Source organism: Pipistrellus hanaki (genome assembly GCF_964339955.1).
Source record: "Pipistrellus hanaki genome assembly, chromosome: 3".
NCBI classification, from domain to species: Eukaryota; Metazoa; Chordata; class Mammalia; order Chiroptera; family Vespertilionidae; genus Pipistrellus; species Pipistrellus hanaki.
This window is the reverse complement of record NC_140505.1, coordinates 171968019-171986527: the sequence shown is the minus strand read 5'-3', so window position 1 is coordinate 171986527 and position 18509 is coordinate 171968019. Positions and strand designations below refer to the sequence as shown.

The 18509-nt window shown below is 42.7% G+C and overlaps 1 protein-coding gene across 1 annotated transcript in view; it reads left to right on the top strand.

The window, feature by feature from the left end:
* FGD6 (FYVE, RhoGEF and PH domain containing 6) overlaps positions 1-18292 on the top strand; it is a 119085-nt gene extending 100793 nt beyond the window's left edge. Inside the window, exons 16-22 of the mRNA XM_084878470.1 lie at positions 1200-1302; positions 2231-2377; positions 4499-4601; positions 6651-6775; positions 8999-9127; positions 10966-11114; positions 16854-18292. Of these exons, the coding sequence (XP_084734596.1) occupies positions 1200-1302; positions 2231-2377; positions 4499-4601; positions 6651-6775; positions 8999-9127; positions 10966-11114; positions 16854-16890 (793 nt within the window). The 3' untranslated portion in view covers positions 16891-18292. The remainder of the gene's footprint in view (positions 1-1199; positions 1303-2230; positions 2378-4498; positions 4602-6650; positions 6776-8998; positions 9128-10965; positions 11115-16853) is intronic.
* The last annotated feature ends 217 nt before the right edge of the window (positions 18293-18509 follow it).

Sequence of the window (18509 nt, the reverse complement as noted above, 5' to 3'; positions counted from 1 at the left end):
TTTATTTAATAAAATACTTTGAGTAAAAATTGAAATATACTTAAAATTAGAGTGAATAATATAATGAAACTGCATATTCATCATCCAGACTCAAAAGTTACCCAAGAAGATTCTGCAACATATTTTCCTATTTTCTAAAATATTTTAAAACAAATTGTAGATTTCAGGTCATTTTACTCCCATATTGTTTAGTATGCCTCTCTAAGAAAAATACACACTGTCTTGCCCATTATTATAATGGATTTCCACTATTATGATGGAATTTATTTTACTCTGATGATAGTCACATTTTTATTTTATTTTACTATGATGATAGAGTCACATACCCATTATTATGATGGATTTTATTTTACTATGATGATGGGTTTTAAACTTATTATTAAATTCTCTCATTGTCTCTTCACACACACACCTGAAAGTATGCCTCTCACTCTTGGGTATGCAAAACAAAATGTGCTGATACCAGTGATAATCTGAAATTACTAGAGTTTGGGGGGATGAGGGGTACAAAAGCAAAACAAGAATGCCTTGTTCTGAATAGGCCTTCCCCCTATTTGGCCCATTTCTATCTAGAATTGAATCATAGCTCCAGATGAACTGAGGGTAGGAACAGGAAACGTGATGAGCTGAATACAGGTAGAGGCACCCCAACAACGACAAGCTATTTCCCTTATTCACCACTTTTTAAATATCTGTTTATGATTTAAAAAAAAAAAAAAAAAAAGTTTCCTTAACCCACTGCCCTTCCTAGAAAATTTTAGTAGTAGTTACTAAACTGACAATACTAGTATTCTATGGTATAAATTTGAGTTTGAAACTTGATTCCTTGGAATATTTTTAAATTCTAGTCTTATACCTGAGGAAACTTCTTGGTTATATAAATAATCATCACAATTCTGAATTGTGTGACTAGCCCATAAACCAAACAAGAAATACCTCCGAAGTTAGGAAACTTCAAAAGCCGTTCCGTATAAAGCAGTACTCTTGGAAAGGAAGACAGCATTGTGTTTGCTCAGATGCCCTGTGTTCTCATGCCTGCTCAGATTATTTGTGCACACAAACCTCAGCGTCGCTGCCTGTGACCGGCATTGTTGGAGGGTGGGGGAATCTGTTGCCATGGGAGAAGGAGAAGAAGTATGAAAAAGGCAAAGGATAAAAGCTGGCATCTGGTTGATGGAACCTTCTTTTGCCCCCAACAGTTCTGCCACAGAAAGGGATGAATGGCTAGAAGCGATTTCCAGGTCAATAGAGGAGTATGCCAAGAAAAGAATCACATTCTGCCCTAGTAGGAGTCTTGATGAGGTATTGTCTTTTTCTCCTCCTCCTTTTTTTTTTAATGCATTTTACTTTTTATCTTAAAAAAAATCTGTTCCCAGGGGTTTAGAAAAGCAGCATGTATTTCACAGAAGGGTTGGAGGTGTGTGTGTGTGATTTCGGAGCTAAAGTTTTATCCTGCTAATGTCTCACTGCAAGTCTATAGCAGGTAGCATAGTCATATTTTTTTTTCTAGTTATAAACTTCAATGTATAAAATTTAGAAAATGCAGCACAGTCTAGCAGTGTTTCCCAAACTTTTGACATATGTGTACCCCTTCTATAATTTTCGTAATGCTGAGTATCCCTTGTACTCATGAGAACATAGAATTAGGCGCAACTAGCTGAAACCGGTTTGGCTCAGTGGTAGAGCGTCGGTCTGCGGACTGAAAGGTCCCGGGTTCGATTCCGGTCAGGGGCATGTTCGTTGGTTGCGGGCATATCCCTGGTGGGGGGTATGCAGAGGCAGCTGGTCGATGTTTCTCTCTCATCGACGTTTCTGGCTCTCTATCTCTCTCCCTTCCTCTCTGTAAATAATCAATAAAAATATATTTTAAAAAATTAAAAAAAAAAAAAAAAAGAATTAGGCGCAGCTAAACACAGTGCAGTGCATATCCCCACCAAACTCTTCCTGTATCCCTGGGGGTACGTGTACCACACTTTGGGAAACACTGGTCTAAGGGAACAAATCAGCTGTCATCACACTACCACAGGCATATTTTAAAATTAATTTTGCATTAGAGGATTGTTAGAATGTAGCTAATCTTAATATCCTGAGAACATGAAAAATAAAATAGCCCATATTTCATCCCATATTCCTATTTGATATCATCAGCATTGTAATCTGCCACTACTAAAGACAAGGCTTGATTTTGTATCTAACATGGGTGAGATAATCAAGAGTCGTTCTTCCACAGGCAGACTCAGAAAATAAGGAGGAAGTGTGTCCCCTTGGATCAAAGGCTCCTATCTGGATTCCTGATACCAGAGCCACGATGTGTATGATCTGCACTAGTGAATTTACTCTGACCTGGAGACGACATCACTGCCGGGCCTGCGGAAAGGTGGGAGAGGATAACACCATCCTCCAGTGTGATTTTCAATAGCCCCAGGCTGTAATAGTGAGGAAGCACATGTCCCCTTGTAAACCACTGTAGGGGAGAAAAAAAGATACCGAATCATAGGTGATATTTTCTCTAAATATTTAGGCATGGGGCAATCTTGTTAGGAAACTTATTCCCTCTCACATTAAAGTTACTTTAGAATGTCAATAATAGACAATTTTCATTTAAAAAAAAAGTACAAATTCACAATTAAATAGACACACACACACACACACACACACAAATAAATCCTATATAATAAAAGTGTAATATGCAAATCGACCAAACAGTGGAATGACCGGTTGGTATGATGCGCACTGACCACCAGGGGGCAGACGCTCAACACAGGAGCTGCCCCCTGGTGGTCAGTGTGCTTCCACAGGGGGAGCGCCACTCAGCCAGAAGCCGAGCTGATGGCTGGCAAGAGGCTCTCCCACCTCTATGGCAGTGCTAAGGATGTCTGACTGCAGCTTAGTAGTCAGTAGGACATCCCCTGAGGGCTCCCAGTCTGGAAAAGGGCACAGGCTGGGCTGAGGGATCCTCCTTTCCTCTAGTGCACAAATGTTGAGCTCTGGGCCTCTAATATAAATATAAAAGCCTAAGTGACCATCTGATTAGTAGCTATGACATGCAGTGACCACCAGAGGGCAGACACTCAACGCAGGAGCTGCCAAGCTGTGATGACTTGGTAGCTGCAGTTCTCGGTAGACTCACTCGGAACCAGAGAAGAGGGAGCCAAATTCCAAGGTGTGTCACCCGAGAACTGCCCTCTCAGAATCTGGGACCCCTCGGGGGATGTTGGAGAGCCAATTTTAGCCCAATGCTTGCAGGCCAGGATGAGGGGCCCAACCTGTGCACAAATCTGTGCACCAGCCTCTAGTTTACAGATAATTATTTAAACTACATTTATCTAGATACTAATTATAGTAAATCCTCATTAACTTCTTGGTAGTTTCTATGACTTTAAGTGCAAGGACTTACTATGAGACCAGTTTTACTAGAAGCTAAATAATATAAGCCAGAATTAAGTTCATGTGTGGTCACATCAATCCTATCTAATAAAGAGGGAATATGCTAATTGACCCTCCCACCATTGCAAAAGATGGCGGCCCCCACAGCCAATAAGGAGGGAATATGCTAATTGAATGCCCTGCCCTCATTAGTAAACTGAGCACAGTAACAATGACATCAGTGAGTAGTTGTAAAGGTTAAATGAGGTCTTATTTAGAGAGCATTTAATATAGAGCCAGACACTTGGGAGAGGTGATCAGAGGTGGTCATGGTTATACCGTGTTTCCCCGAAAATAAGACATACTTACAGGTTTCCTTCTGAGTGAAATATAAGGCATCCCCCCGAAAATAAGGCCCCCTAGACTCTGTCTCATAATGCTATTGCTAAACATGAGAGATTTGGTCCACTGATTCTGAAAGAAATGGAGTCACAAGAAATTCACCAGGAAATTCAGGAATTGGATTGTTATGGTGATGTTCCAGAAGATGATGACATGATTGTCATTGAATAAATGAGTAAATTCTTGATACTGTAGGATTCACAGTTTGTCTGGTTTGTATTGACAACTACCGTACCATATACAGGAAATAAATTTCCTTTATTTTCATTTAACAAATGTGTACCATATTCTTCTTCATGGAAAAATAAGACATCCCCTGAAAATAAGACCTAGCGCATCTTTGGGAGCAAAAATTTATATAAGACACTGTCTTATTTTCGGGAAAACAGGGTAGCAGTGATGATAACAATGACAACAATGATAATGAAGATAATACAGCTAACACAGGACTTACTGCGCACCAGGTGCCGTTCAAACATTTTGCACCCATTAACTCTTTCGTATTTTATTCTTTTTGCAGTAAAAACTCAGTAATTAACTGAGGCCTCTGTATCTTTCAGTGTGGTATTGTGTGTGAGTTCATTACGTGCCTGAAGTCCATACAATTGTTGTTGAGAATCAATGACTGTAAAAATGGTTTTGAAAAGTAGGCAGCACTATAAATTGTAACATACCTGATGGTTTGGATACAAAGATTACTCTAAATTAAATAATTCCAATGTGTTTTCAGATCGTATGCCAAGCTTGTTCATCAAATAAGTGTGGCTTAGATTACCTGAAAAACCAACCTGCAAGAGTATGTGAACATTGTTTTCAAGAACTGCAGAAATTAGGTAATATATAAGAAAAGACTTAACCCCACGTTCCTTTAATTCCCAGATGCTTTCAAAGGCCTTCTGAAAGAATCATTTTAGACACATTAGCAATATGATTTGGTGATACTCATCTCAAAATAATGAGTATTTTGCTTTTCTTAGTTAAGCTGCCTTACCTCATATTTAGTAATATTTCCAAGAGAGGTTAGATTAAAGTTTATTCTTTGATCACAGTTTTGCTTGTAGAAAAGTAATTATAGGATGAAATGCTTAAAACAGTTACAAGGGAACTTTAACTCTCAAGTAATTTTGAAGTTTCTAGTCTCACAACTGTGCTCATTACAAATCATTTTTATGTATCTGTAAAGTAATTCCTCTTGGAAGTATGCCAGGTTCCACTTTGATAGCCTAATTTTAATCACTTGGATTGATTTAGTGAGGTGTTAATTGTACATATAAATGTGTAGCTTTTCACTAAATACGAAATGACATATCATATCTATCCCTGCAGTTAAGATGAATGCAGCTAGCAGGACTGTTCAGGTCTGTATTTTAGAAAGAGACCTTTAAATTCCTGAAACATTTAGGCTCTAAATTTTTTAAAGATTATCTTTCATTTTCACGAAGAGTAGCTTTTCATTCGCATATGAGAATAATTGAATAAAACTAGATGATATGCGATTTGTCTGTGTATGTTTTTCCCAAGAAGACATATTCCTTTGCCATTGTTTACGTTCCTTCACGTGTCCTCTCTGGTATATAATATTGGCTGGACATTCAAAATACAGTTTTTTGAACCATCCTCCCCCATCATTCACACTCATTTGGTCAGTAAGTTTTGTCAAGTTTATCTTTGTTTTTCTCTTGATTTCTTCATCTCATAATAAGGCCTTCAGTATCTTTCATCTGGCCTACTGCAGTAATTTCCTAACAGATTTTCTTGCTACAAATCTTTCTTCCTTTCCACTGCCAGATTTATTTTTCTCAATTCATTCTGTTCATGTCTGAAAGGTCTTTCACTTCCCACTGCCTGAACAGCAGCAGTCCAGGTTCCTTAGAACCAGCCTTTTATTTCCAGCCTCATTATTCTCCACATAGATAATCTGATTTCATCTCTCTCTCTGCTTTTTGCTTATGTTGACCTCTCTTCATTCCTCCTCCTCTTTTTTTTTTTTTTTTTGCTTAGCAAACTTAATTATACCCTTAATGGTCAACTCAAACATCTCATCCTCTTCTCAGCTTTTCCTGAACCTGTGCAGTTAAAATTAATTGCTTGCTCCTCTTGTCTCGTAGCCTCTTTTATTTTTTTTTAATTATTTTTTAAAATGTTTTCACAGAGGAAGGAAGAGGGAGAAATAGAAACATCAATGATGAGAGAGAATCAGGATTGAGCCTGCAACCTGGACATGTGTCAGACTGTGACCTCTAACCCTTGAACCATGCCGGCTAGGCTTGTAGCCCTTTTTCTAGGACTTCGTTCGTTGTAATATTATTTGGTCATGTATCATGAAGTTAGATTTGTTTAAGTCAGGAGTGAAATTTTTTATTTTTTATTTTTTAAAATATATATTTTATTGATTTTTTACAGAGAGGAAGGGAGAGAGATAGAGAGCTAGAAACGTCAATGAGAGAGAAACATCGACCAGCTGCCTCTTGCACACCCCCCTGGGGATGTGCCCGCAACCAATGTACATGCCCTTGACCAGAATCAAACCCGGGACCTTTCAGTGGCAGACCGACGCTCTACCACTGAGCCAAACCGGTTTCGGCAGGAGTGAAGCTTTAAAAAATGTTTTTAAATTGTAGTACAGTGACATCTTTCACAATTCTAAAGGCACAAAAGGGTAATCCTTTCACATGGTTTAGGTTTGAAAAGTATGAAATCATAGTCAGTGGAAAGTCTTCTTCCCTCTCAACTTTTGGCCATCTATCTTCTGTGCCATCAGTGCCACCAGTTTCTTAAGTATCCTTCCATGGATATTTTATGCAATAATGTTTATTGATCTGAATTAAATTGAATTGCAGAATGGTTACTACTGGTGTATAAGTGTGCTTGATTTCTTCTAGATCACCAGCACTCTCCTAAGATTGGATCTCCCGGAAATCACAAGTCTTCAAGTGCCTTATCATCAGTCTTACAGAGTATTCCATCAGGGAGGAAACAGAAAAAAATTCCAGCGGCTCTCAAAGAAGTAAGTGTCTCCATTAAACTTGCAACCTGATAGAAGCTGAATTATTCATACGCATATAATAGACTGTTTCTCATTCATAAAGGAAGATGTCATTTCCCACAACTATTAAGACATGCATTTTAATACTGGTGATGAGGTGTGGCTGATGCCTCGCTATCTTGCTTAGTCTCCCATATGACCTGAGTCATTTAGAAAATGGTTGTCAAAAAGTTTGCAGAATATTTTATAGCAATGATAGAAAGTAAAGATAACTTGGCACATGTGAATTTTTTTTTAAACAGTTTCTTTCCTTTTTATTTTTTAATATATTTTTATTGATTTCAGAGAAGAAGGAAGAGGGAGAGAGAGATAGAAGCTTCAATGATAAGAGAGAATTATTGATTGACTGCCTTCTGCACTGGGGGTGGAGCCTACAACCCGGGCATGTGCACTTGACCGGAATTGAACCCAGGTCCCTTCAGTTTGCAGGCTGATGCTCTATCCACTAAGCCAAACGGGTTATCATGAATTTTAAAAATGACTTTGAGGAGACCCCTAACCAGAGGGAAGAATATGCAGAGTATTTGTAGGCATTAGTTTGTTATATACAGCTGATAATCACTAATAGTAGGTTGTCATTCCTTTAAACTTAAAAGAAATATTTAGAAGGTGATAATAGCATATTCTAGTACAGTTAGACCTGGCAGTGGATAATCCACAGGCATCACTGGTATCCAATCCCAGTTCCTCAAATTTAAGTGTTCAGTCAAGCCAGTGCCAGAGATCAGAAGTACCGCCTTTCTGGCCACTCCCCTTTTAATTCGTTTATTAATTGGTTCCACCTGTGCTAGTTTTGTGGCCAGTGGAGTTTTAAATTTTATGCTCTTGCTTAGTTATTATGTGAAAACAGCACACATTTATTATCTCAAGAGCCCAGGCATAGCTTAGCTGGGATCTCTGTAGGGCCACAATCATAGTGTTGGCCATTGTTGAGTTCTCATCTGGAGACAGACTAGGGAAGGGTTTATTCACTCAGGCTGTTGGCAGAATTCATTCCCTTGCAGTTGTAAGACTGAGGGCCTTGGCTTCTTATTTGCTTTTCCTAGAGGTTGTCCTCAACTCCTTGCCACATGGGCCTCCCACCATGGTTGCCTGTTTCTTCAAAGCCAGAATGGGAGACAGCTGTCTAGTAAGATTGAGTCTAATGTCACAATTAGGGGAGTGATATCCCATCAGCTTCACGTACACTGTGGGTTAGGAGCAAGTCCCAGGTCCTGCCCTCATTTAAGGGGAAGAGAATGTGCAAGAGTGTGATTTTGTAACAGCAGGGTTCATGGGGAGTCACTTCAGGGTCTGTTCTACGCATCACTCATTAGGCCATTCGTAAACTTTGCTATTGTTCTGTGTTTAAAAAAAGATAGAAAAGTCTCAACTGCCAAATTATAATCACTATAAATACTTACATTTATCTTGTCTATATTTTGTCTAGAGATTAAAAATTTTTAGCCTTTTATGAAGACAAACTTTCAAACCAAAATTTGGCAAGTAGAAAATGATCCTTAAAATCCCCATTATTAGTAGAATTCTCTATTTACTTTTCTGTTTGTACAATTTTTTAGTTATTTCAGGGACAGATTTCAAGTTTTAAGTAATTTTCTCTAATTACCAGAATAAAAAGAGCAATAAACAGCATACACAGGCCTCAAAATGCAGTTTTAAAAAAGGCCTTTTGACCTTCGGAATTATTTTTCTTCTGGAAACCCAGAAAACACAGGCAAACTTGCAAAGAAAAGCATACATACAGCCGAAACTGGTTTGGCTCAGTGGATAGAGTGTAGGTCTGCGGACTGGTGCGATTCCAGTCAAGGGCATGTGCATTGGTTGCGGACACATCCCCAGAGGGGGGTGTGCAAGAGGCAGCTGATCGATGATTCTCTCACATCGATGTTTCTGACTCTTTATCTCTCTCTCTTCCTCTCTGTAAAAAATCAATAAAATATATTTTTTTTTAAAAAGAAAGAAAAGCATACATACAAACCAGGTAGAATTCTAGAACTGCTTCTAAAAGGTATTTTTATGCACGTGGCAATTCAGTTTGGATAATAGCAGACTTTGAAAATAAAGTTTAATTTTGAAACATTGTTATTATGGTTATTGCTTTCAGAACCAATGATCAAAAGCAGTTTCATTATTTTAAAATTTTTGTTTGAACAACATTTAACTATATGGGATTTACTTATCTAGGTATCAGCAAATACAGAAGATTCTTCCATGAGTGGCTATTTATACAGATCAAAGGGCCACAAAAAACCTTGGAAACACTTTTGGTTTGTCATAAAAAATAAAGTGCTATATACATATGCTGCAAGTGAGGTAAGTTCTGAAATCTTAATATGTGTAACTTGGGGATCTTGTTTTATAATGCCAACTGCAAATAAATATTTGTTAGTTTTATGTTGTTTTGCTTTGCTTCTGGAGGGGGAGATGTTGTTACCTTTGTTATAATCTTCACCAAGGAGATGTGTGTGTGTGTGTGTGTGTGTGTGTGTGTGTGTGTGTGTGTGTGTGTTTGTGTATATATAATAAAAGCTTAATATGCTAAGTGTCCGGTCATCTGATCGGCCATTCATCCCAAGTGTAATATGCTAATGATATGCTAAGGTCACTCAACTACTTGCTGTGATGTGCACTGACCACCAGGGGGCAGACACTCTGACCTGTAGGTTAGCTTGCTGCTGGGGTCTGGCCAATCAGGGCTGAGCCAGGCCGGGCACTCCCTAGAGCCCTCTCTCAGCCGATCCCTCCCTGGCTAGCCAACTTCCCATTTCCCTCCTCAGCCCCAGTTGTACACCGGGGGTCCCTCAGACTGGCCTGTGCCCCCTCTTGTAATCTGGGACCCCTTGGAGGATGTCAGAGAGCTAGTTTCGGCCTCTAGTATATTATTGATTTTGGAGAGGAAGGGAGAGAGACAAGATACTAAGATAGGGATGTGAGAGAGAAACATCAAGTAGTTATCTCCTATTTGCATCCTGAACTGGGGATTGAATCTGAAACCTAGGTATGTGCCCTACCGAGAATGGAACTCCCAACGTTTTGGTGTAGGAGGCGATACTCCAACCAACTGAGCCACCCGGCCAAGGCATGCTGTTATTATTTCTAATGTAAACGGTGTCTTTGTTTTTGTCTTGAGAGCTCTTATTCAAAAGTATTAGGAATTTTCCATTATTAAAATGTAAGTTTGTTTGTTGTCATGTGACTCCTTCACTGAAGGCAGAGGTGTTTATCCTTTCTGCCAAGCTCTGCTGGATGACATCCCCTTGACTGTCCCCAGATTGCTTCGATCCGGCATCAGCATAGAAAATCTAAACTTCCTTTGGGTTATAAGAAGTTTCTGATGGTTTGCTTTAATACTGCCCTTTTCTCCTATCTGATCACCACATGTTCCAACATCTATGAAAACCCCTGCTCTAAAGCCCAAGCTTTTCCTTAGTGAGCCTGGCGTAAATTGCTTGCCCTTCTGAGCTATGTTTCCTGCATCCATAAAATCCATAAAAGTATTGTAGTCACTACCTCGTGTGGCTGGAGGAAAATATGTTAAAAACAACACATGTGAACATATTGAAAACTGTTTAGCACAAGGTCTGGCTCCTGGAAGGGAGGTGTGTGGCTCAGTAAATATTGTTGAATAAATGAAAACTGGAGAAGTTGCTAGAGTTATCATTGTTTTATATATGTGTACTTGAGGCCTGGTGCACAGGATTTGTGCACTGGAGGGAGGGTCCCCTAAGCCTGGCCTGTGCCCTCTTGCAGTCTAAGACCCCTCAGGGGATTTCTGCCTGCCAGCTTAGGTCCGATCCCTGGGGAGAACAGGCCTAAGCTGAAAGGTGCACATCCCTCTTGCAGTCTGGCACCCCTTGCTCCTTACCCACCTGCAGTGGAGGCGAGAGGCACCCTCCACCGCCGCTGTGCTTGCTGGCCAGCTAGCCTTGAGGCTGGCTTCTGGCTGATTGGCGCTCCCCCTGTGGGGAATTCATTCATTGGTCAGTGCGCATCATAGTGATCGGTCTTTCCGCCGTTTGGTTGATTTGCATATTACGCTTTTTATTACATAGCATATGAAATGAAATGATAGCCATATATAGCACAAGTTCGCAAATCTGAATTTTGTTTAAATTTTAAAACCCATCTCCCTCCATGTCTTTTTAATTTAGGACGTGGCAGCTATGGAGAGTCAACCTTTATTAGGATTCACTGTAACTCAAGTCAAAGATGAGAATTCAGAGTCTAGAGTATTTCAATTATTGCATAAGAACATGGTATTTTATGTATTTAAAGCAGATGATGCTCACTCAGCTCAGAAGTAAGTAATTTAGACCTATTTTCCTTTTATGCATGGAAGTGTGAGTTATTGTAAGGTAACCTACTTTGGGGACAACTTAAAGTTGAAGTCAGGATCCAAATAAGAAATGTTTTAGTATTCAAACTCTTTAGCACTATTTCTAAAGACAGGCTAGAGTACCTGGAATATTTTCAGGAGGCAGAGGGGGAAAGAAAATGGGTAGTTCTGTCCAGAATATTTGTGTACCCATGACCACTGAGGAAGCCGCATGATGCTGCTCTGCTGAGAGGAAGGGACGCTGAGGTATTTGACCTCTCCTTCCATGAGGGTAAGAATCTTCTTTTGAAACATTCCAGGATTTGGCAGTCCAATGCTTCCATTGTGCCGGGGAACTGCAGGAGTTTAAACAGCTGCTTGCTAACTTCTTTGGGGAAAAGGTCAAACACATTAAGAGGTTCCCATGCTGTTCCCGGTGACTGAGGAGAAGGAATTAGATATCATTTAAAAACTTTTTTTTTGAAACAGATATCATTTTAGATAGTAAAGACAGAAAGTCTCTTCAAAATTTCAAGAATATTTGGATGTCATGAGGTTGCTTGATATCGAGAAGTATATCTCATGAAATCAAGGTCCTTTCTGGACAAACAGTTCACCTCTCATTTGTTTTTTATTTCGGTCTCACAAAAGACACATTTTTGTTTTCACTGAGAGATGCTAATCTTTTCTGAATAGACTCAAAAAGTGCATGCAGATAAGAATGCTTTAAGTAAACTAAGCTTTTCATTTTTTTTTTATTTTTTTATTTTTTTTTATTTTTTATTTTTTATTTATTTATTTTTTTTTTTTAATCAATCTTTATTGTTCATATTATTACAAAGGTTCCTCATTTCTTCCCCCCTCCACCAGGTTCCCACCCCACCCTCCGCCCCCTCCCCATCCCCCATTGTCCTCATCCATAGGTGCACAGTTTATGTTCAGTCTCTTCCTCCCTCCCTTTCCCCGATAGTAAATCCCTTTTCAGATAGTAAATCTGTTACTTAGCATTATCTCATATCAATAATACCTCCACATGCCCAATGATACACTTCACACAAAAGACATTTCCAAATAGGTCAACCAGCCTCATCCAGGCCCCACCCAAGGCACTTACAGATCAACACCCCAGCGCTATACTAACTCAACACATCCAGATCTAAGCCTTCATCACTTGATTCAGCAGACCCTCAAGTTCCCGCAAAAGTTTCCAGCCATGTCTGAGAGGCAGCCGTGGGCAGGTACAGGCGAGGAGCGAGCTGTTTCGGGCCTGGCTGCTCCGGGCCTGGCCTCTGTTGCTCTGGTTCGTTCCACAACCAGCTGCTCCGGGTCTGGTCACTGCCGCTCCCGACCTAGTTGCTCTGGACTTGGCTGTTGCTGCTACAGGCCTGGCCGCACCCGACCCGGCTGCTCTGGGACCGGTTGCTCCGGTCCCGGCCGCTCCGGGCCTGGCCGCTCCCAGCCTGACAGCCGCTGCTCCGGGCCTGGCTGCTCCCAGCCTGGCAGCCATTGCTCCTGGCCTGGCCGCACCAGACCCGGCTGCTCCGGGCCTGGCCGCTCCCAGCCTGGCAGCCGCTGCTCCTGGCCTGGCCGCACCAGACCCGGCTGCTCCGGGCCTGGCCGCTCCCAGCCTGGCAGCCGCTGCTCCTGGCCTGGCCGCACCAGACCCGGCTGCTCCGGGCCTGGCCGCTCCCAGCCTGGCAGCTGCTGCTCGGGCCTGGCCGCACAAGACCCGGCTGCTCCGGGCCTGGCCGCTCCCAGCCTGGCCGCCGCTGCTCCGGGCCTGGCCGCACAAGACCCGGCTGCTCCGGGCCTGGCCGCTCCCAGCCTGGCAGCTGCTTCTCCAGGCCTGGCCACTCCCAGCCTGGCAGCCACTGCTCCGGGCCTGGCCGCACCAGACCCGGCTGCTCCGGGCCTGGCCGCTCCCAGCCTGGCAGCCGCTGCTCCGGGCCTGGCCGCACCAGACCCGGCTGCTCCGGGCCTGGCCGCTCCCAGCCTGGCAGCTGCTTCTCCAGGCCTGGCCACTCCCAGCCTGGCAGCCACTGCTCCGGGCCTGGCCGCACCAGACCCGGCTGCTCCGGGCCTGGCCGCTCCCAGCCTGGCAGCCGCTGCTCTGGGCCTGGCCACACCAGACCCGGCTGCTCCGGGCCTGGCCGCTCCCAGCCTGGCAGCCGCTGCTCCTGGCCTGGCCGCACCAGACCCGGCTGCTCCGGGCCTGGCCGCTCCCAGCCTGGCAGCCGCTGCTCCGGGCCTGGCTGCTCCCAGCCTGGCAGCCGCTGCTCCGGGCCTGGCCGCACCAGACCCGGCTGCTCCGGGCCTGGCCGCTCCCAGCCTGGCAGCCGCTGCTCCGGGCCTGGCCGCACCAGACCCGGCTGCTCCAGGCCTGGCCGCTCCCAGCCTGGCAGCCGCTGCTCCGGGCCTGGCCGCACAAGACCCGGCTGCTCCGGGCCTGGCCGCTCCCAGCCTGGCAGCTGCTGCTCCGGGCCTGGCCGCTCCCAGCCTGGCAGCCGCTGCTCCGGGCCTGGCCACACCAGACCCGGCTGCTCCGGACCTGGCTGCTCCCAGCCTGGCAGCTGCTGCTCCGGGCCTGGCCGCTCCTAGCCTGGCAGCCGCTGCTCCGGGCCTGGCCACACCAGACCCAGCTGCTCCGGGCCTGGCCGCTCCCAGCCTGGATTCTTCGTGGTTGTCTACTGCTGTTCTGGGCCTGGCTGCTCCCAACCCGGCTGCTCTGGGCCGGGCTTCTCCGGGCCCAGCCACTCCGTGTCTGGGTGTTCCTGGACTGGCCACCCTGGGCTTGGCCGCCTCTGCCTCAGGCCTGGCTGCCACTGCCCCAGGTCTGGCTGCTCCAGTGCTGGCCGTTGATGCTCTTGTTCTGGCTGCTGCTGTTCTGGGGCCTGGCCACTGCTGCTCCGGGCCCAGCTGCCACTGCCTTGTGCCTGGCCACTCTAGGCCTGGTCGCCGCTGTTCCAACATTCTGTCCCTTTTTTCTCTTCTTTTTTTTTTTTTTTTTAAAAAAAACAACAAAACGCATTTATGTTGCAATGTTGGCTGGTGCGTTGAGTTCTGACTTAGTCTTTGATTTTTCAAGATCTTCTTTGTATTCTTTCTTAAGTAATTTTACTATCATTTGCTCTCACTTGATTTCTTCACATTGAGAACTTCTTTGGTTTCTTCCTCCTTGTCCTGGGAGCTCAGCAGGTTGGCCTGTGGCACCCCTTTGTTCTCCGCGGGCTCCCGCGCTGCTCCAGCCTGTTGCCGGGGTCGGCGCCGCCCAGGAAGCAGCCCCCGTCCTTGGCTCCGTTGCCAGCGCTCAGCAGTTGAAGGCTCAGGGGCACCCCCCCCACTGGGGGCCCCGTCGCCCGGCTCCTTGCTGGCGCCCAGCTGGCCGGTGTCCGGCAGGGGCTCCTGCTCCTCGTGGCGTTCCTCCAGTCTGGAGCTTTCTTTCTCCCTCCCACTAGGGAAGTCCAGGATCAGAGTCAACAGACTGTCCTCTGCGCACAGTGTGTGCGACTCCGGGGGCTCGGCCTTTCGCCACGCTCCCAGGACTCCACCTCACAGCCCCGTCTCCCCCTGCCCGAGCCTGGGTCCCCAGGGACTGGCCCAGACCTGGAGTTCGGGGAGGTCTGGACTGAGGCTCAGAGCTGTCGCCGGAGGCTTTGTTTCTTCCGGCTAGGGTAATCCAGCATCAGAGTCAACATTCAGTCCTCTGCGCGCCATGTGCGCGCGACTCCGGGGGCCCCGCCTTTCGCCGTCCCCCGGGATTGTCTCCCCCTGCCGGAGCCTGGGTCCCCAGGGTCTGGCACATAACTTGGGGCTCAGCGCTGCCGGTTTGGGGGTTCAGCCCAGGCTGGGGGTTCTATTTCCTTCCTGCTAGGGAACGCCAGGCAGCACCCAGCCCTCTCCTCCTCTCCGGCTGCGACCTCTCCGCGCGCGCGTGCGTGCGAGCGCGCAGCATGTCTCCGTACCTTAGGCTTTTTTTCAGCTCCTCTGATTTTCCTTCTGGTTTTCTCCCTCCTTCCTATTGTAGAGTTTTCAGTCAGTCGACTACCTGTAGCTCTGGGCAATGTCCACTCTACATTTTAGTTGTATTCCTTTGAAATTGTTGTGAGCTGCTGCGGCTAGGTGTATACCCGAGCAGCCATCTTGGATCCTCCTAAGCTTTTCATTTTTAAGGCAGTAAGAATTAATGTACCAGGATTACATATGTTCCTAGAAATTAATCAGATACAATGTTACAAATACTCCCTCCCACCACCCGAACCCCTGCCAGTGTTAGGATATCTAGCCGTATATAGCTGCTACTCCAAATAATTCCTTTTGTGTACAAAGAATGTTTTAAAATTATGTCATTTAGCTATTTTTTCTGGAAATATTTCATAGTAATAGTAATTGCCCCAATATTCTGTTAGATATTTCTCATCATTTTCATTAGTATTCATCACAAAACTGATAATAATTATTGCTTTTGAATATATATCTTTTGCTCGTGTCTTTAATTGATGAGTAAATTACTTTATCAATTTGGGGGATGGAAGTGGAAGAAGATGTAGGAGGATAAATGGTGTGAGGAAAAAAATTAAAAAAAGAATTAAAAAAATAATCACTTCAAGACAGAATTAATGTAGTTAGGTGAAGAGAACCAGCTTACTTGCAATTTAATATAGGCTAAAGTATTAGTTTCTCTTTAAGGGTATTAATATCAAATGGTTGCTTTTTTGCACATTAACAGAATAGTAAAATATGTTAACTTAAATGAAAACTTTTGGCTTTTTAAAAGGCCTTTTTTATGGGATAAGACATGCCATTTCCATTTAAAAATTGTGAAAATTCTACCCTTAAAATTTGAGCTAAATCTGTCATATAGTGCTTTTACTATTTAAACTGAGTGATTTAAAATGTTCTAGTAAGTTCAGAAGCAATTACACTATTAGGGAGGCACAAAGACACTACCTCTAAGCGTCTGAATAATTGCCATTATGTGTATTGTCAAAACTTCCACAGGATTTTGGAAAGTTCTGTGAAACTATGAAATACTTTTACATACAAATTTTTGATCAGATGTTAGATTCCCTTTCGTTGAAAATTTTAGAGCAGGTCTAGACTATGGTTGCCTAAGGAATCAATGTTAAGGGAGAAGGAGAGAAGGACAGAGCTTGTGTTCCTAAAAGCAGAGCGGGGGTTGAAATAAAGGCCTTTAAAGATATAGCTACTCCCAAAACCAATTAAACAGGATCATCAGGACTCCATAGAACTTTCACACAAAATGGGTCCTTCCTCATGCCTCGAAGAAATAAAAGATGCATTTTTCAGTCCAAGTTTTTTGTTTTTTAAATATATTTTATTGATTTTTTTACCGAGAGGAAGAGAGAGGGATAGAGAGTTAGAAACATTGATGAGAGAGAATCATCGATCAGCTGCCTCTTGCACACCCCCTACTGGAGATGTGCCCGCAACCAAGGTACATGCCCTTGATCGGAATCAAACCCAGGACCTTTCAGTCCGCAGGCCGACGCTCTATCCACTGAGCCAAACCGGTTTCGGCTCAGTCCAAGTTTTTGGCCAAATTATCAAATAAAGGATAGTTCCATATTTACGGAATTCTAGTTTGCTATAGGAAAGATCTTAAATACATTGTTAGGGTAACAGATTCATAGGCACAGCTATTATATATGTTAACATATCAGATAATTGCATTTTGTGAATCTAACAAAGTTCTCTTATTAATAGGTGGATAGAAGCATTTCAGGAAGGCACAATATTATAGCAGTATTGGTTTCATCTCTTCTGTGATTTCAAGAGGGTGGAATTTCATCAGAATGGAGTAAATACAGTATAAAAATGTAATACAAGTGAACACTGCCATGATAAATGTAACTAAAAATCTTCATCAAATATGAAAAATTATTTTGTTAGGCATTAAGAGTATTTTTAAATGTTTGTTTTTTCCATGTATGTTATTTATTAAAATTTTGATGTTTACTTGTCAGAATATTTCTGAAATTCACACTGAATTCTAAAGTACCTTTTCTTTAGAAATTAGAAAATGTATCTTAATACTGTATGCTGTATTAACTGTTTGTGACATAGTCCACACTGTTTTCTCAATGTGTTTTACAGTGTTACATTGTAATAATGTTCTCACTAGTGGTAAGTCTTTGTAAATAAAAAAAACACACATCCAAGAGCAAGTTTCATGCAATGTTCGGTTTAGGAATTATGATTAGAAAACTGCTTATGACAAAAAATGTGTATCTTTAAATCAGTAAACTAAGATGAATTTTTATCTTTAATGGGAAAACACATGACCAACTTCTACCTCAATAACTGTGAAATGAAATTCTAATAAATTATCCCAAGCATTTCTACTATGATGTATCTCTTTTGGCATGAGATAATGTTACATCATAAAGAAATTATAGCAGATGGGAAGAGTTTGGATTTTTATTTAACCGAATACACATAGGAAAGATGTTTTCATTTGCAGAGGAACACAAATAATTAACTCTATAGACTTTATATTAATTAAATCTAAACTTTTTAAAAAATATATATATATATTTTATTGATTTTTTACAGAGAGGAAGGGAGAGAAATAGAGAGCTAGAAACGTCGATGAGAGAGAAACATCAACCAGCTGCCTCTTGCACACCCCCTACTCGGGATGTGCCCGAAACCAATGTACATGCCCTTGACCGGAATCGAACCGGGGACCTTTCAGTCTGCAGACCGACGCTCTACCATTGAGCCAAACTGGTTTCGGCTAAACTTTTTAAAAAAATATATATTTTATTGATTTTTTACAGAGAGGAAGGGAGATAGTTAGATAGAGAGTTAGAATCGAACCCGGGACCCTTCAGTCCCCAAGCCTACGATCTATCCATTGAGCCAAACCAGTCCCGGAAAATCTAAACTTTTTAAAGCTACCAGTTCTATACAAATATGTGTATTGTTTTTCAAAATGTAAAATATGGCAAGCATTATATTACATAATGTCCCTTATTACTGTAAGTGTTCTGAGCCCAAGTCAATAGTGGTATTTGTATTTAAAAAGAATGTTACATTTCCTTTGTGCTTTTAAAAATGAACTGGAATTACCATATCAAAAAAGCACAAATTTTAAGCCAGTATTAATTAAAATTGTATAGTAGTCTTTTTAAAAAAAAAAAGTTTTTTACTACCACTTTATGTTAGGTCCTCCTTGGTAAAATCTTAAAAGTCTGTTATTTCTTTAACCAGCTGTCAGTGCACCTCATTAGGAAAGATTTATATTCATAATTCTGGTGCTCTTATTGTTTAACATAGGAACTACTTTGTAAATAAAATTGATTTGCAGAAGAAAAATGAACACTGATTAAAGTCATTCCTGATGTTCATAGGAACATT